This window comes from Dendrobates tinctorius, unplaced genomic scaffold, assembly GCF_039654945.1.
Source record: "Dendrobates tinctorius isolate UK_male_01 unplaced genomic scaffold, ASM3965494v1 ptg000020l, whole genome shotgun sequence".
Taxonomy (NCBI): domain Eukaryota; kingdom Metazoa; phylum Chordata; class Amphibia; order Anura; family Dendrobatidae; genus Dendrobates; species Dendrobates tinctorius.
Window position 1 is genome coordinate 20,233,834 of NW_027361688.1, and position 20,276 is coordinate 20,254,109.

The 20,276-nt window shown below is 44.9% G+C and overlaps 1 protein-coding gene across 1 annotated transcript in view; it reads left to right on the forward strand.

Moving 5' to 3' along the window:
* Window positions 1–13,359: 13,359 nt before the first annotated feature.
* BLTP3B (bridge-like lipid transfer protein family member 3B) overlaps window positions 13,360–20,276 on the forward strand; it is an 86,361-nt gene continuing 79,444 nt past the window's right edge. Inside the window, exon 1 of the mRNA XM_073567843.1 lies at window positions 13,360–13,629. Coding sequence (XP_073423944.1) covers window positions 13,586–13,629 — 44 coding nt within the window. The 5' untranslated portion in view covers window positions 13,360–13,585. The remainder of the gene's footprint in view (window positions 13,630–20,276) is intronic.

Here is a 20,276-nt window from a genome sequence, read left to right on the forward strand (position 1 = left end):
TCCACTTCCAAAATCCACTTCAAAGAGGTTTTTGATGTGGATTTTGAAGAGGTTCCTTATGGTCTGTCCACACACTGGGTTGTGAAAAATCCACAAAAAAAACTTTCTGAAAAACAGTTTTTTTGGTGAGGTTTTATAAGGACACAATTTTTTTATGCTGTTTTTCTAATGTGCTCTTTTTTTTTTTTTTTTTTTTGTGTGTTTTTAGCTATTGCATAGCGATTTTGCTATTTTGTCTTTTTTTTTGCTGCATTTCCGAAATGAAAAAATTCATTAAAACACAATAAAAATGCACTTTTAGCTGCGATTCACGATTTAAAAAAAAAAAAAACACAAAAAGGTGTGTTTTTCCCATTCGTTCACGTTTAGTTGTGCATTGACAATCATGATGCGATGCCACAATGAGACCTTTCGATTTTCATGACCAAAATTGTTGCCAGAAAAAAAAACATTCCCACGCCACCACCATGCTTTATACACTTTTCTCCCAATCTCCTGTGAAGGGCATTGTAGGTGAATGGATTTGCTCAGCATTAAAAAAATGCGCTAACACGTGTTAATAACTGGCAGCGGAGACGTGACGACTGCAGAGTCTCATTCTGGAATGTTGTGCAGCGTTGCATGTATTTCAGTAGGTGGCGCTATAGAGCACCATAGAAATCCTAGAGCGCTCCTGTACTTTCAGAACAAAGTAATAATCCTGAATACGTGTCTTCGAGTACGGTAATCGGCGTGTTGCGGAACTACAACTTCCAGCATGCCTCAACAGCCACGGCTGCCTAGGGATTTTTTCTTACATAATTTTTTGTTGCGTTTTTTTTTGGAGCAGAAACTGTCCAAAAACCGCTAGGAGATCAAAAACCATGACCTTTGATTAGAGGACTTGAAATATGTCCACTTTTTTTTTTGCTGAGTTTTTGCAGAGGAAACTTTTCAAATTTTCGCCAGAAACGTAAAAACGTAGAATTTCCGTTAGTTTTCCGCTTAAAAAAAAAAAAATCAGCAAGAAGACTCAGTGTGAACACCCCCCAATTCTTCAATCAAATCTCGTGGTTTTTCAACTCCTCTTGTTTTGGAGAGTGACTATGTGAACACGACGTTCTTTTGTCTTTTTCAAGGCGTATTATGCCACGGAAAATACTTGAAAAAATAAAAATATCAAAAACCACTAAAAAAAAAGAACTTAAGAATTTCTATGTAAAAGCATCTTGCTGTGCGCATGTACAGACTTTTTAAATATCTTTTAGCCAGGTCATGGTTCTAAAAACGCCAAGCAGATAAAAGAAGTGATGTCCATTCTTCTGTATTTTTCCATTTGGAAGACGCTCTTTACTCCATAATACAAGATAAAAAGATGACCGGATGTTTTTTAAACATTTTGTTATAGTTTTTGGAATTTCTTCATTATTCAATAGGCTGGAAAAAAAAATAAAAAAAAATAGGAAAATGTCAATGAAAAAGAGCAGAAAAACTATGGAAAAACCCTAAAAGAAAAACGCAGGTGGAAAAAAACAGTCAGAACAAAAGTTCAGGAAAAAAACATAAAAACAACATAAAAGGTGCTGCAGGCAAAAAAAAAAAAAACTCCAGAGTATCCTGAAGCGTTTTCTGCTTGAAAAACCTGTTGGGTTCGACTGAGTTTAAGAGACGTCGGGTGCACATCGCCAGTTTCGGCTCTGAAAATTCAGCAAATGACAAAATGTGCACATACCCTAAGGCCACGATCACACTCTCAGTATGTGGGAGTGGGTGAAAAATGCAGGAGTGGTGACGTGTTTCTATTATACTTTTCCCCTCCTGGTTTTAGCTTTCAAATACTTGTGTAAAGCACTGAACGTGATAGAAAAAAAATCACGAAATGCTTAACATGTGCACGTGGCCTTAGGGTATCCTCACATAATTGGAAGCAAAGAGGATTTTCCAGATTTTCAATTTAGCAGTCTAATCTACAGGTGCGGAGATCACTGTGTGTCATATCACACAGAGCAATAACGCTGCGGTCACATGCTACTGATCGCGAGGCCTTGTCACCTCTGTAGCCAAGTGTTGTCACGTCCTTGAAGTTTTAATGTTCAGAGGAACAATGAGTTCCATAGAAACGTCAATTAGATCTTTTTTTCATTGACCGATTAGTTATATAAGTAGAAACATGTTATGCTTCAAATAATGACAATTGTTCCAATTTTTCGGAAACGGTCTTAAAAAATTGTGGTGTCTCGATATGAAAAAGGGGGCTGGTTTACACAAAGCCTGACCCACAAATGGGCTTTTTCAATTGGTTTTTGGGCCGAGACTGATTCATCTCTAATTTTCCAACGTACGTGTTAGTAACTATGGATGGCTTTGTCCTTGTGATCTCTTAGGGTTCTCTAACCCCTTCGGGCCATGGTCAAATTTAGATTTTTGCGCTTATGTTTCTTCCTTTCTTTCTTCCAGGAGTCATCATTTTTTATTTTTTACGTTAACATAGCCATATGAAGACTCCTTTTATGCCATCCCTTTAATGTCCATTTTTCATGGACTCCTAGACAGAAGAAACTGGAGAAACTTTATTTTTCTCATCCGAAAAAGAAATCTGAGAAAAATACTCGGCTGAGATTCTGAACAAAATCACTGATGAAACTAAGACCGTTGTTCTCATACGTGAAAAAATGGACGTCGGCAAAGATCTTGTTTTCTGCAGAAATCTCTCCAGTATTTCAATAGTGTGTGAATGTTCCCTTAATCTTTCCACCGTTCCATCTGCATACTTCGGGTCAGACATCAAGTACTAGCTTTAGATCTTGCAGTCCAAATTGGTGTCTACAGACAAGATCTGCTGCCCACGATGGTGAAAAAAAGTGATAAATCTGACGTATGCACGATCGGTCATTGTGCCAACAGTATCCATCAAAATTACCCTGCCAAGCCTAGTGCCCCCTGACGATGCATATAAGGCCGGGATCACACTTGCGAGTGTGATGCGATAAATTTGCGCAAGTCTATCACATCAATACCCGGTACTGTCGCCGGCACCCGGAGAAATACATGCAGCCGCACACGCCGGGTATTGATGCGCGAGTTTCTCGCATCACACTCGCAAGTGTGACCCGGCATTAAAGCTGAAACTGGCGCTCACCTGAGATCTACGGCACAGTTGCCCAGTTTTAATTACACCCCTAAGTACTGCTCTTCTCATATGGGACAGAGAAGCCCTTTGGACCACCTCAGGTTCAGGTGCAGCCTTTATGATGCCCCCCTGTAGTTCTACCACTTATATTTGCACTTGTGGGCACAAGCCTATTGATGGAAACAATCCAGGAACAGGAATTACTCTACAAAACATTATACGACTATCACTTCTTCATCTTTAAATTTTGGGCATAAAATGTAGAATCAGGTCATAAACATTCACTTACTCATGTCGGGTTGTGAATACCAGTCATCATGAACGAACCTATGCGTCATATAAAAATGGAAAGAATGTTTAACATGGAGCTGGTGACTAACGCTATCTCCCACGACATCAGATGTAAGTTTTGTTGTGTGTTTCCTCAGGGGTTCATCATATTATAATACCTGGCACATAATAAAAAGGGGTATTCCTAACCAGAACATTTATTGCATAGCGAGGGCCGACAAAATGGGCAATGGCCCAGTGCCCCCAGCTTCTACAGCACGAGGTACACTGATAATAACATTAAAATAATTAAAAAAAAAAAATACACATATCTGGTATCGCTGCATTCGTAAAAGTCTGAGCTATCAAAATATAAAGTAAAATAATCCGATCGGTATACGGCGTAACGAGAAAAAAATAAAAACAACAGAATTACCTTTTTTTGGGCAGCCGCAACATTGCAATAAAATGCAATAAGAGGAGATCAAAATATTGTATCTGCCTCAAACAGTAGAAACGTCAGCTCAGGGCGTAAAAAATAAGCTCTCACACAGCCCCATTTCCAGAAAATTAAAACATTACGGGTCTCGGAAAATGGACCAGTATGTGGTAGAATGAATGGTGTAATTCAAAAAGTACAACTAGGGAGGAAAGAACAAATAGGGAAAATTGCCCAGGGGTGAAGGGGTTAAATTCCTTGTAATAACCCTAGGATAGCAGCACAAAAGCTCCCTGCGGGTATGTTCATAGTTCCTAAATGTGTAGACTGTTTTCAGGCAGAACATACAAGGCATTAAGTTAAACATTTGCACTATTGACCACCCTAGAGACCCCATGACAACACAGGACAGGAACTGTTTGCTACATAATGACAAGGCACTGTGGGTACCAACCCAATCCCTCGAAGTAGGGGCACCCTAGGCTATCCCTATGTCCCAGATTACCCCAGATGGTGGAGGTCTTGTACCTTTGTTTGCTCCTATCTTACCCTTATCTGTTCCCACCCCCACACATGGAGGTGTGAGACCAAAGTGTATAGGCAAACACTAACCAGACAGACAGGTAAACAGGCAGCGTTAAAAGAAAACTACAATCATGCAAATAATTTCACAAAACAACAGAGTAGGACACATGGGGGAATAGGAAGGAACAAACCAAATAGGTGAGGATAAGGATAAACATGCAAACCAACTCATGAAGTAATCTCCTGAAAAACTCTCCAACCACCTACTCCAAACACTGAACTCTACCCTTCAACTCCAAACCAGGTAATAATAACTATCACCGGCAAGGTCAGAAGCAAGGAGGAGGGTTCTTATACCTGCTGGGAGTAACAAACTCAGAACAGCTGATCCACCTCAATACAGAGAACTCCAGAAGTCCAACTAAGGAGTTTAACCCTTGCAGCACCAGAGCGATCGTCTGACCCCATTTTGTCGCAGCATCCCTGTGCCGAGACAAAACCCCCCTCCTAAAAGGGGACTCTGGACCCTCAGAACCCGGTTTTTCAGGATGAGAGGTGTGAAAGGCCTGAACCAACCTGGTCGCATGAACATCGGACCTTGGTACCCAAATTCTTTCCTCTGGACCGTAACTCTTCCAATGCACTAAATATTGAAGAGACTGGCGATCCAAGTCAGAATCAACAATTTTAGCTATCTGAAATTCTAGACTTCCATTAACCATGACAGTGGAAGGTGGTGATAGGGATGGAACCGAGAAGGCCACATATATTTTTTAGAAGAAAACTGTGAAATACATTACGGATCTTAAAATAGATGTTAGAGCAAGGCGAAACGCCACTACAATGATAAAGGCAACAATCTTATAGGGACCAATTAACCTGGGTCCTAGTTTCCAAGAATGAACCTTTAATTTAATATTCTTCTAGGATAACCACACCAAATCACCCACACACAAGTCCGAAGCCAGCAAACGTTTATGATCAGCCATACTCTTGTATCTGGACCCCATCATTCAGTTATTAAGAACACCTCGCCATACCGATGTAATAGATGAGGAAAACCGTTCCTCCTCAGGTACCCCAGAAGAACAACGGGGACCTGCAAGTTCATTCATGACGATTATTACTGCCAGCTCCCCAAGGGGTAACTGCGAAACCCACTCCTCCTGATTCTCCGACCCAAAGTGCCTAAAATATGTCTCCAGATTTTGGTTCACTCGCTCAGTTTGACCAATAGATTTTGGATGAAAAGCGGATGAAGATGAAAGATGAAACCCTAAACGAGAAACAATATCAGAGGGAATCCCATGCAATTTCACAATCTCCTTAATAAAAATTTGTGCCAAAGTCCTGGCATTCAGTAATGCAGGTAGCGCAATGAAATGAACCATCTTGCTGAATCTATCCACCACCACCAATATTACAATATTCCTTGCCGACACGGGCAGATCAGTGATGAAATCTACAGAAAAAGGAGACCATGGTCTACAGGGAATCGCCAAAGGTTGAAGAGCCCTGGACAGGCCCTGCAGGCAGTTACATAATCCTGAACGTCCTGGTGAATCCTAGACCACCAAAAACGACAAGTAAGAAGATCTGTGGTGGCTTTACTACCAGGATGTCTGGCCAAGAACGAATCATGATGAGCACTCAACATTTTAAGACGGAGGTTCACAGGGACAAACAGGACAGGCAGCATGGATGTTCCCCTAAGCCTCTACAACCTCTTCCTCCAGCTCAGTACATGTTGTAGCAGTAACTACTCCTTTCTGTAATATGGGAACCTGTTTAACAAGCCATATTAACCCATGTCCAGATAAAACACGGGTATAGTTTGTCCCAAGCCAGAGAATACAGTACCTCGGGGGATAAACTGTCCTAGGCCAAACTATACCCCTCTAGGCTACAATAAGTGTGGGGAAGGTGACTTGACGGACAGACGTGACTGGTAGTAGGAGGGGACGGTTTGTGCACCAGAGACGGAGATTGACAGGATAGAAGGGTGACAGCTGGGAAAGGTGGATAGGAGAGTGCAGTACCTAGAAATGACCACAAGATGGCAGGGGGGAGTAGCTTAGGACTTAACATCAGCTTACGGCTTGAGAAGCGCTTAGTCATGGGGGGGCGGGGAGATAGGAACCCAGGAGGGGAATTCCCGGTGAGAGAGGGGATAAATAGGACAGGGTAGGGTTCCAGGCAGGCTAGTCCCGGGAGGAGATCGGTAGAAGACGGTGAACAGAGAAGAGCTCGACTAGGGGACTGACAGCAAAGAGACAGTCAGGGGGGTGGCCCTGACCAGACAGACCGCAGGACAGACGAGGCCCTGGGGGTACCGACTGGACGACAACCTCGGGCAGGTGAAGCGCTGGCGGTAGATTGGTCTAGGACAGCCCCAGCGAAAGATCCGCGAGGGACGTTACTTCGACTGGAAGGCAGGTGCAGGTACCCGGGCCTGGAGACAGAGAATTGTAAAGAGGCTGCGGTGCGTGGTTGTGGTCGTCAGGAGGACGACGAATAAAATCCGGAACTGTTACAACTGACCTCTGCCTCCGCCTCGTCCTTGCATCGCCTGATGTCTGTGTCATCCGGACGTGGTAAGCAGTGGACCACCCCCCAATCCTGGCCCCTACCACATATACTCCCCCCGGGGGGATAAAATGTCCTAGGCCAAACTATTCCCCCCTAGGCTACAATATACTTTATTTTATGAGACCTTGTAAATGAGGTAGATTTTAGATGCCATTTTTAATAACCCAAAACACACTCACACGTATTGGGAAGGTCCCCTCCTCTTCTCCTTGTACACTGCCCCTATTGGTCAAACAATCAGTAGATTTGATTTCCAGTACCATCTCTATGCTGATGACACCCAATTATACGCTTCTTCTCCTGACATCACGCCAGCCTTTCTAGAAAACACCGGCGATTGTCTAAACGCTGTGTCTAATATCATGTCCTCACTATATCTTAAACTGAACCTGTCAAAGACTGAACTCCTGGTGTTTCGTCCCTCTACTAATGTACCTATACCCGACATTGCTCTTTCTGTGTGTGGCTCCACTATTACTCCCCAGCAACAGGCCCGCTGTCTTGGGGTCATACTTGATTCCGAGCTTTCCTTTGCCCCCCACATTCGATCACTGGCTCGCTCTTGTCATCTGCACCTCAAAAACATTTCTAGAATTCGACCTTTTCTTACCTTTGACTCTGCAAAAACTCTTACTGTTTCTCTTATTCATTCTCGTCTCGACTATTGTAACTCACTTCTAATCGGTCTCCCTCTTACCAAACTCTCCCCCCTCCAATCTGTCTTGAATGCTGCAGCCAGGATCATATACCTCACCAATCGTTACACCGATGCCTCTACCTTGTGCCAGTCATTACACTGGCTACCCATCCACTCCAGAATTCAGTATAAACTTATTACCCTCACTCACAAAGCCCTCCATGGCTCAGCACCACCCTACATCTCCTCCCTTGTTTCAGTATACCACCCTACCCGCGCCCTCCGTTCTGCTGATGACCTGAGGTTAGCATCCTCAATAGTCAGAACCTCCCACTCCCGTCTCCAAAACTTTACACGTGCCGCGCCAATTCTTTGGAATGCACTTCCCAGGTCAATACGATTAGTCCCCAATCCCCACAATTTTAAGCGTGTCCTGAAAACGCATTTATTCAGACTGGCCTACCACCCCAACACATTAACCTAATCTATCCCTGTGTGGCAGAGCCAAAAGTTTTACCATAACCAGGTTCCCCGCATCATGTTCCCACATGCTTTATGCCTCCATTAGCCCTCTGTGTCTGTACTGTTACACACTTAACATTATGACTGGTCCATACAATCAGGGTAACTGTTACCACCCACCTTTCTTGTCTACCTCTTTCCTCATAGACTGTAAGCTTGCGAGCAGGGCCCTCACTCCTCTTGGTATTTGTTATAATCTACTGTATGTGATTATTGTTATGCTGTAATGTCTATTGTCTGTACAAATCCCCTCTGAAATGTAAAGTGCTGCGGAATATGTCGGCGCTATAAAAATAAAATTTATTATTATTATTATTATTTGTGCTGTTAATCACATGATGAAGATTGATCTTACAATACAATGTGACTGGGAAGTCTAACATCTGAGATGTGTCATGTTTGTTGTAATGACTCAGATGTTAGAGTTCCATAAAGATAAAAGATGACTTGCGCCAAAGTGAACCCCCATTAAAATGTTTAAAAATTAAGTAATTCTTGTGTATATCACGCAACGCTGCTGATATGAAAGAGGTATAATCGGGCATGAAAGGGTATGAATTGGCTAGACCATTTTATACCCCGGAGTATAAATTGGCCTATGCCATAATCAGGTAAGAACTGGGACTGAAATTCAGCCGTGACATTTGAAATCACACAGGCCCATGTTGTCCTTGTCCTCAAGAACCAGATGGGATATATTCCTAATATTACCCTGGATGGTTGAAAGCAAAATTTACTACAAGACCAATATTTCTAATGATACCTGTGGCCTGCTGGGGCTGGTGACGGAGTCAGCGACTTGGTGCTCCGTCACAACTCTTAACAGTGTGGGTGTCTTGAGAACACCGATTCTGTTTGCAATGTAGCAGACAAGGCGGCCCACAACCAGACAGTCCCTTCTGGCATTTGCCAGAATTGCCAGATGGCCAGTCCGGCCCTGAGTCCATAATATACCCAGGGTATAATCAAGCCTAGGACGCTTTAACCCCAGGTACAGTCTGGACTCCTGGTATACTATGGCCTGTTACACCAGCTCGCGATTACTACCCCTCCCCAGAAAACAATGAGACAATGCATCGGCCTTAATCACAAGCCCGACCGAGCCTCTTTGTAGGTTAATGACCGGGCCTCATTTTTTAAATCTGACCACTGTCACATAATAAGGTAATAACTCTGGAAAACTTCAGTGGATCCCACTGATTATGAGAATGTTTTCTCGTGACATTTTGTACGTCATGTTAGCGGTAAAATTTCTTTGATATAACTTGCATTTATTTGTGAAAATATTGTCAATTTTGCAAAAACGTGGAAAACGTCACCATTTTATAAGTTCTATTTCTTTATGCCCTTCAATCAGAGAGTTATGTCACACAAAATAGTAACCACATGTCTACTTTACAGCAGCATAATTTTTGAAACATATATATTTTTTTGTTAGAAAGGTTAAACTTTTCCCAGCGATTTCTAATTTTTGCAACAAAATTTACAAAGCCATTTTTTTAGGGACCACATCACTTTTGAAGTGACTTTGGGGGGCCTATATGACAAAAAATACCCAAAAGTGACATCATTCTAAAAGCTGCACCCCCCCAAACTCCTCAAATCCAAGTTCAAGAAGTTTATTAACCCTTCAGGTGCTTCACAGGAATTAATGGAATGTGAAAACAAAAAATTAACATCTAATTTTTTTTTCACAAAAATGTTACTTTAGCCCCAAATTTTTTATTTTCACAAGGGTAACAGTAGAAAATGAACCTCAACATTTGTTGTGCAATTTCTCATGAGTATGCAGATTGTGACGACTCCTGGAGTGGACCCTCTGGGTCGTGGCACCAACCCTCCCAGGGCGAGCTGACCTAGTGAAGACCACCCCCTATACAGGGAGTGTCAGGGGCAAGCCCCAGGGGGTGAGGTACCACGACTGCTGGCACCAGGCGGCCGACTCACAGGAGACACGAGTGGGTGAGTGTGTCTGCAGGAACGTGTAAAGCGTGGACACGGGAACATGTGGTATACAGAGACTTCGTACGTCCGGGTGTGAGTGAAGCAGGATGCGTGCAAGGAGCACGTCAGAGCACTGAGTCAGGCAGCAGGTGTGCCAGGAGGTGTAACAGAGTACAGGAGCAGGGTGTGTGCCAGAGGGCACAACTGAGCATAAGACAGAGTGCAGGATTGGAACGTGTGCCAGGAGGCACAACTAAGTAAGAGACAGAGTACAGGATCAGAGCATGTGCCAGGAGACACAACTGAGTATGAGACAAGGCACAGGGTCCGAGTGTGAGCCAGGAGGCACAACTGAGTGTAAGACAGAGCACAGGATCAGAGTGTTTGCCAGGAGGCACAACTGAGTATGAGACAGAGTACAGGATCAGAGCATGTGCCAGGAGGCACAACTGAGTATGAGACAGAGTACAGGATCAGAGCATGTGCCAGGAGGCACAACCGAGTACAAGGCAGAGTGCAGGTTCAGAGCGTGTGCCAAGAGGCACAACAGAGTGCAAGGCAGGGGACCCGAATACAGCGCACAGCCAGGCAGGGACACGGCAGACCAAGCCAGGAAGCACAACAATAATCAGGCACATCCCCTAGGAAGAGGTAGCCTGATATAGCACATGATCACGAGAGCTTCCGGGTCAAGTCCTCCAGTACCATAGAGAGGACTGACCTGGAGACCAAACTGAGAAAAGCGCGCAAGCGCAGGCATAACATGGAGGAGCCAGGGAACTAGGTACGAGAGGTGCGTGTGCGCACCCGGCGGGACCCTCGGAGTGACCGCGGCTCCGGAAAACATGACGTCGGGACCGAGGTCCCGCCCCCAGGTGAGCGCGGCATGACACAGATACTCCATATGTGGGTGAGAACTACTGTTTGGGCGCATGGCAGGGCTCAGAAGGGAAGGAGCGCCGTTTGACATTTTGAACGCAAAAATGGCTGGAATAGAGAGCAAATCTCATGTTGCGTTTGGAGAGCATCTTATGTACCTAAACAGTGGAACCCCCCCCCCATAAATGACCCTATTTTGCAAACTTATCCCCTAAAAGAATGTACCTAGATGTGTGGTGAGCATTTTGACCCCACAGGTACTTCAAAGCTGTTTGTAACATTGAGCCGTGAAAAACAAAAAACACATTTTTCCCACAAAAAAATTCTTTTAGCCCCAATTTTTTTGTTTTCACAAGGGTAACAGGAGAAAATGGACCCAAAATTTATTGTGCAATTTCTCCTTTGTGTGCGCCAATACCCAATATATGGTCGAAAACTACTTTTGAGGCAAAGCTCAAAGGGGAAGGAAAGTCATATTGGAGTTCAGATTTTGCTGGAATGGTTTGAGGGTGCCATGTCACATTGGTAGAACACCTGAGGTGCCAGAACAGCAAAATAAAACCGGTATACCACCCTCAAGTGACCCCATTTTCTAAATTATACCCCTGCCAAACATGGTTTAGGCACACTATGGGGCTCAGAAAGGAGGGGGCACTTGGATTTGGGAGTGCATAATTTGTTGGATTTCTTTTGGAGGTCTCTGTTCAGTGGTGTCCTTCTTTTCAGAAATGCACAAAACTGTGGTAGACCTTTTATGCAATCCTTAAAAGAAGAACACCGCCGGATCACAGGTCCTATGGAGTCCACAGTGCCTCCATCTGCCTCATTATAGGGAATCTTCCGCTGGAGGTTCCGTCTGAATCACGTATTTCAGAGACTTATGCGGAAACCCCGGTGTAACGCTCAGTGTAGAGCGCAGGATAAATGTGCGCCGAGCCTTACTGCGATCTTTGGAAAACAGAATGAAAAAATCAACAGCTGATGAAGAATTGCTTTTATTTATTTTTTTACGCCGTTCCTCGTGCGGTATATGAGAGACGGCTTTATTCTTCGGGTCAGTGCGATTACAGCGATACCAGAGCTTTATCGGGTTTTGATGTTTATATGGTGAAACACACTAAAAAAACACTTTTTATTGCGCATCCGCATATTTTGAGAGCTATATTTTTTCCATATTTCGGCTGACAGAGTCATGTGAGGGCTTGTTTTTTTTTCAGGACAAGTTGACGCTTTTGTTGTTACCATTTTTGGCCACAAGACTTTTTTTGATCGCTTTCTATTTCGATTTTTGGGACGCAGAATTAATAAACACCAGCAATTCAGGAATTTTATTTTTATGCTGTTTCGCATGTGGTAAAACTGATCAGGCAGCTATGTTCTTCGGGTCAGTACGATTACAGCGATACCTCATTTATGTCTTTTTTTTAATGTTTTTGCGCTTTTAAACACTTGGTGATGTCACGTCGACAGCTCACATCACCGCTGCAACCAATCACTGAGCTCAGCGGTTCATGTCTCAGTGATTGGCTTTAGCGGCGACGTGAGCTGTCGACGTGACGTCACCACCGCGGCCAAATGACAGAGGCGGATCACGGATTACAAGGGCCAATACACGTAGAGCGCACCATCCGTGTGCGATCCGTGTTTAACATTGAAAAGCATAGGGGAAGCTTTGTAATTTATCTAATCATGAAAAAAAAACCACTGATGGCAAACACAGACACACGGATCGTACACTGATCCAAAACACTGATGATAACACTACCATTCTTTACAAAAATCATTCGCAGTACATTTTTCTAACGGGGCCGTCAGACGGCAGTATAAATCGGAGCTGGATCGGCACGCTGTGCTCGGACTGGCCGGCGGCTCTCCCCACCCGAGCGCGACAGCTGCATAGAAACACAGGTTCGGGACTCCAAGCCGCCAGCCAGTCTGTGCACTGCGTTCTATATGGACGTCTGACTGCACCTTAACGAATCCGTTAAAAATGGATCCGAGGAGAGCACGCTGCAATTTTTGGATGCCGATTCATGCAGACGATCGTTTGATCGATCCCATTGGATTTGCATTGGTCCGTACGCTATGGACTTGGCGCATTAATCCCCCCAAAGCCACAGTTCTGCAAATCATAAGTGACCGTAAAGTCACAAGTAGACACTTTGCGAACACATTTGATTAGGAAGCAGGATATTATTACAGCAAAGTGAGGTTATCCTATAAATGGAGATATATATATACACATATATATATATATATATATTATATATATATCCAACACCAGTTCTGTCCCTGCACAAAACCTGCCCTCTCTTGTGTGCCCCCTTGATCGAAAACTACCCATCCTCCTCTTTTTGCAGCACATCCAGGGCATGAAAGGGTTATCCCTCCCCCCTCCTATTGTGCAGCCCTCTGCCACTCCCCAGCATGAGTCACACTGCACCGCCCCCTGCTGCCTGTCTCTAGGTAATGCTGCAGCTAACATGGAGGCTGTGTGATGGTGCTGTCTCTGCTCTCCACTCCTGGACCTTGTGTCCACTGATCTCCCCCCACTCTCCTTTTCCTTCAGCAGCCTGGTCCTTGTGTATGACCATGGAGGGACCCCCAGTGTATAGATGAGAAGCCCTTACAGGAACCCCCCTCCTTGCTCCTTTAGGATCTCCTCTACACCATGGCTGGGATTATCAAGAAGCAGATCTTGAAACATTTATCCAGGTCAGTTGTTTTATTTTTCTGTGTTCCTAGCATTGTATACAATGGAGCAAACTCTGCAACAATGTATCACTGCTTATAGTAAACAACTCTTCCTGGCCGGGCTTCCCCCCTGTGTGCCTGAAGCAGCATATTAATAGGGATGCTATAAATAATTAATTTGGGCAATAGGGAGGGGGGTGATTGTTGTGCAATTGGATCCCGTAAAGGGTTAATCCACGTTGACTTGAGTGAATGCATGGAAATATTGCATTTTTTTGCTCTGCTGTACTTTGCCATAGGGGGGGGGAGAGGAGGAGGCGGTGTATTAATGAAAGGTCTGGATAAGCATGATGTCATGCTGTGGGATTGAGGGTACAAGGGTGACATCTGTGACTGGTACTGATTGCTCAGCCTGGGACTCTTTACAGGTCTCCTGCCACCTTTTTAGTGTAGGCTGCAGCGGTAGATCCCTGCAGTTTTTCGTTTCTTTTCTCCACCTTTTTTTTGGGGGGGGGTAGATATTACTACTGTACGCCGAGCACGTTTAACACATAGAGGTGGAGAAGTGACGGGGATCCTAATGTTAGACCCTTGTGGATTTTTTTTTTTAAAGGGGACTTTCAGTTAAAAAAAAAAAAAAAAAAAATTGCTCAGGGTGGTTGGACCCATGTAACGCCCATAAAAAAAAAAAAAGGGACTACAGTCAAGTGTAATGCCCCTGAGCCCAATGGCTTGAAATATCCATCTCACTAGAATTGAGCAACAAGATTCTCTGTGCCCTGATCTGGTAATCAGATTAGAGTCATCTTCCATGGCCTGGCATCATGGACTCCTTTTGGCTTTTATTATGGCCTGCGACGTACGTTTTGACCAACGGTGTCAAGGATCCCGTAAAAGTGAAGATTTCCCATTGTCTGGTTGCAGTGGAGGACCTGACCTCTTTTTGCTCAACTCTAAGCTATAGCTCCTTAAATAGGCCATCCAATGAGAACAAGAGTCCAACCTCTGGGATCCGTAATGATCGACAGAAATGTGGAAGTTTTTAAACTTTTATCACTGTTACAAAATGTGACAAGTCGGTCGAGTATGCGCACCTACCGCTCCGTCCTAACGGTGATCTAAGTTCCCCGTTATGCCGATCGGTGTGGGTGCCGGTAGTCGGACACTCACAGAACAATCCCTTTAAAATTGGTTTCCTGGCACTGTCGCCCCTTTTGGGTATACCTTATTCTTTAACACACCTTTTATGTTTCATCCCACAATTCGGTACGTCATAGAAAATGCCCCTGTGGTTCTGACGGGGTTTGTCATTTTGTTATCACCGTCCAACACATTCTGCCAACGAACTACTAGTGTTGGCACGCCGTGATGCTCTATAGTTGGTTTATTGCTCACTGTCTAGGAATCTTGAGTTTTGCATGACTTGGTGTTCGCCAGTCTAACAATCACATGCTGGAAAGTTTTTTTTTTTTTAAACTTTTAGAATAGTGATTTGGACATGTTTCCCCCTATGGGCGTCGACATGTTGTACATATTATGTCACTGACCAGTGTAGTCTTTTCCGTGGATTTCTTCCAAATAACCATTTTTTTTTTTCCAAGGAGAAACTGAGCTTAATATATTTGGAAAATTTGAAGAACAAGCAAGGATAGAAAAAGTGAAAATATTAGACTTGGCACCTACATGCCACTGGAAGCCTGATATCTGGGACGGGTATTGTCATCAGTGACTCTAAGAACTGATTTGTCCTCAGGTTTTTCAGAACCATCAAATGAATCCACTGCCTTAGCTATAGAGTCACTAATGATGTGTAATTGACAAACTATCCAAAATAGAACAAGAATTGGGAAAGGGCGTGCATGAGGGGTGTTTATGTTTAAGCCTAGTAATAGGCCTTCTTATCTGGCCTCATTCTGGGCAAGGTTATATTGTCCTGAACCTTGTGTTGGTGGAACCACTGAAGGATTGTCTTCTGTAATGCAAAGCTCCCATTAGTTCCACGCCAAAAAGAAGACAACTCTCAGTTGGGGAAGAGTGTGCATGGGGAGCATTTATGTCTAAGACTAGTAATAGACGTTCTTATCTGGCCTCATTCTGGGCAAGCTTATATTGTTGTGAACCTTGTGTTGGTGGAACCACTGAAGGATGGTCTTCTGTAGTTGCAAAGCTCCCATTAGTTCCATGCCAAAAATAAGACAACTCTGGACCTTTTGACACTAGGTGTCTACATGACCGACTGTGTTGTAGCAATCCTATGGGTCCTTTGCGCCATCCTAATTGTGGTTAACTTCTAGCTAGGCTTATGAAGGAGGTAAGCTGAACAGGGGACTTTAATTTAGAGATCTTTCATTGTCATAGTCTGCCTTGTACTCAAGCAGCCATGTTAAATTAGTGGAGTGGGGTATCGTACCCCTTTTGTTGACACAACATACCACCGGCATGGGGCTGTGCAAAAATTGAAGTTATTTCATCCATGGATGAACCCTTAGTTGAAGAAAAATATATTTCCCAAAAATGTTGTAGAGAAATAGTGATTGTCTCGTAGCCCAAGTATGGAGCCAAACAGCCACTGTATGTATGTTGTCTTTATTCTTCAAGGATAGTCTGCTTCTTGGAGACACCTGTTCATGCAATGGTTTTCCTTGATGATTCCTTCTAGATGGCTTTGGTAGCCATGCTGGGTAAGTGTGCCTTGAAATTGAATTGAATCATCCATGGTGTCTCCCGCAAAGCACCATCACACCTCCCCTCCATTTTTCATGGTGGACACCACCAATGCTGTAGTCACTTTTTCGGCCTCTCGCAAAAACATGGGGATTGGTACCAAAAATCTCAAATTTAGACTAATCTAATGTCCAGTCCTTTTTGTGTTACTTGACTCAAACAAGTCTCTTCTTCTTGTTTGTAGACCTCAGTAACAGCTTCTTTGCAGCAATTTGACCATGAAGACCTGATTCTCGCATTCTTCTCTGGACTATTGATGCTGAGATGTTTGCCTTTGGACGTTTGTGCACCATTTATGAAGGTTGTTGTCTGAGGTGCTGACAGATTGCATTGTCTGAGGCTGGTAACTCTCATGAACTTATCCTCTGCAGCAGAGGTAATTCTTGTGGTTCCTTTCTTGTGCAGTCCTTATCAGAGTCAATTTCATCACAGCAATTGATGCAGTTGTGGATGCCTTCAAGGTTCTAGCAATTTTCCAGTTTGACTGACCTTCATATCTTAAGGTAATGATGGTCTGCAAAATTTCTTTACTTAGATGATTGGTTCTTGTCATATTTTGGCTTAAAACAATAGGGCTTGGCACTGTATGGAACTATGAACCAACAATGACTGCTAAACACTTTCTGAAGGCCACTCGCTCTACAAGTGGACTCATTGTGGCTTGACTATTCATTTGAAGCCTATTTAGATGACTACCCGATGAAGCTGCTTTGGAGAATGGCAAATGGGTATAAAGCTGTCAACAGAGAAAAACGAGGGGTATTTTGGTCAATCTAAGGTTCAACACGCATTCTGGTTTGTTTGACACGTTTTTCTTCTTGTTCCTTCATGATTTTGCTGCCGTCAGTCTGAATCTACAATGTTCACATTCCAATAAAAACAAGGAAAACCATTGTATGAACATTTTGTGTCCAAACATTTGACTGGTCCAGAGGGCGTAGCTATAATAGGTTCAGGGGTTGCAATTACACCTTGGCCCTGGAGACTAAAGGGACCCCAAAGGTCCCTTTTGCCCTAGGAAAATACAATAACCAGTGATAGTTGAGGGGTTCTGCCGGGAATTTTGCATTGAGGCCCACAAGCTACTGACTGGTACCCTAACAAATGGAAAGCATAGCGAGGTACAGTAGAAGCCCATTGTCTTGAATGGGAGTCATATTACACCGCCATATTATGGCAGTGTCTATATGGCACCTACATCCTAAACTAACTTAGGGTTGTTCCATAAACCACATTAGTCGCCTATCCACAGGATTCATGATGTATGTGTGGTCATAGGAGATCCTGCCGCAGAGACCCCCGCCGATCCCAAGGATGGGAGCCCAATGGTCTCTGTGTGAGCATGGGCGACCACCACTTCCATAGAGTTGGTTGCACCACTGCTCCATTCACAGCGGGGGGGGGGACCCCTATGTTTGTAATCAATAGGCGCCCCCCCATCAGTCATACATTTTACACCTATTTTGGCCCACATACAGTATGTAGGTGACCCACAGCCACCATTTTTACTTGCACGCTGTGATGGCTTGTGTTGTTACATCCCATTAACGTTAAATAGATGAAGTGACTTGCTTTCCAGCACGCTGCAAAGATGAATAATTAAACAGGGCATTAATAATAAATGATCTCATCTGATTATTTCAATTCGTAAATTCCTCCTGTTGGGAGTAAAGAAACATAGGAATGTCACCAGTCACCATAATTTCCCATAAAAGACGAAGTCTGCCCTTATTATCCGGCAGCTTTAATAAGATCGATGAGCAATGTACAGTGAACGAGGAGCAGGGTGATATCACAGGTGTCATTACAGCCTTGTATTTCCATTGCGTTGCCGGGATTATTATATTATTCATTATAGCCTATTATAAAACAATTATATTTAATTGGGATACGCCAGGATTCTCGGTGATGTAAGGGCACAAATAGGACAGTCAGTGTGTGGGAATGTCACTGTATTTAATGGAGCCGCATTCCTATCCCAATATGTAGAAGATATCAGAATATTAGCAAACACCTCCAATTAGAAATGTAGTATAGTTCTTCTGATTTGCTATGTCACTTACCCCATGTGCAGGGCATTAGAGTAGTTTAGGTATTCATGGTTATGACCACTCATAGAGTGAAGGTTAGTTATTAGTGGCTGTAACCATGGATACCTAAGCAACTGCAATGCCCTGCGCATGGGGTAAATGATGTAGAGAATCAGAAGAACTATGCTACATTTGTCGCAATTACCACAACGGACTGTGACGCCAAGGGTGGCGCCCCACTATTGCACAGCGGCTCACCAGAGGATTCTCCTGTGGGCCAGTCCAAGCCTGGCCACAGAAATATGGGAGACTTCCAGCCAAATATTACAGATATGCTTATAAATATGTGTAGAGAGCAGTAGTGGACTTGGTAATGTCTGGTGCAGTCACTGTATATAGTGGTGTGGGTATATATAGTGTCATGTTTGTATTGATCGCAATGTAAGTGGACACCGATGAACAGCCTGATACAGTCCCATTCATTTACTATTGTGTTGTCTCTAAAGAGAGGGACGAATAGGACAGATCACCGTTACGTCACAGCTATAGGGTCACATTTCTCTTGTATTTCCTGTAAGAGTCATCTGAAACGGCTCAGTGCTCCCATAGCAGCGGCATTGTCATCTCTTCCTATAGTGAGGTGTATACACAGCACTGTATAGTCTCTGCACCCTCGTGGGTTATTTATTTTTTTATTTTATTTTATTGTAAATTATTTATTTTCTCTTATTTCTTTACCTAATAGAATAGAAACAATGTAATGGTAACAGAGAAATCCTTAGTTAGGAAAGGGGGCGACTCTTACAGTTCCTGGATCTCCAGGACCGGGTTATCCGTCTGTGCTTCTTTTTTGTCCCCCATGTTCATACAACCCAGTTGTCTGTCTGAGACCACATCCCGGCCTCTGAGTTAAGGGCGTCTATCTGAGCACCCGCATCCCCTAGAAGCCGAGCACCTGTCTGAGCTCTCCACCAGCCTCTAGGGCAACAACGCTTGAACCAACTGAGCCCCTACCCTGGCCTCTAGGGCCACGGCACCTGACCTGACTGAGCCTCTACCCGTGCCTTTAGGGCCATATTACCGGACACAGACTGAGCCCCTACTCTGGCCTCTAGGGCCACAGCGCCTGACCTGACTGAGCCCCTACCCCGGCCTCTAGGGCCACGGCATCTGACTCGACTGAGCCCCAACCTCGGCATCTTGGTCCACAGCACCTGACCCGACTGAGCCCCTACCCCAGCCTCTAGGGCCACGGCACCTGACCTGACTGAGCCTCTACCCGGGCCTTTAGGGCCATATTACCGGACACGGACTGAGCCCCTACTCTGGCCTCTAGGGCCACAGCGCCTGACCTGACTGAGCCCCTACCCCGGCCTCTAGGGCCACGGCATCTGACTCGACTGAGCCCCAACCTCGGCATCTTGGTCCACAGCACCTGACCCGACTGAGCCCCTTCCCCAGCCTCTAGGGCCACGGCACCTGACCTGACTGAGCCTCTACCCGGGCCTTTAGGGCCATATTACCGGACACGGACTGAGCCCCTACTCTGGCCTCTAGGGCCACAGCGCCTGACCTGAGTGAGCCCCTACCCCGGCCTCTAGGGCCGCGGCATCTGACCTGACTGAGCCCCTACCCCGGCCTCTAGGGCCACGGCGCCTGACCTGACTGAGCCCCTACCCCGGCCTCTAGGGCCACGGCGCCTGACCTGACTGAACCCCTACCCCGGCCTCTAGGGCCACGGCGCCTGACCTGACTGAGCCCCTACCCCGGCCTCTAGGGCCGCGGCGCCTGACCTGACTGAGCCCCTACCCCGGCCTCTAGGGCCACGGCGCCTGACCTGACTGAGCCCCTACCCCGGCCTCTAGGGCCACGGCGCCTGACCTGACTGAGCCCCTACCCCGGCCTCTAGGGCCA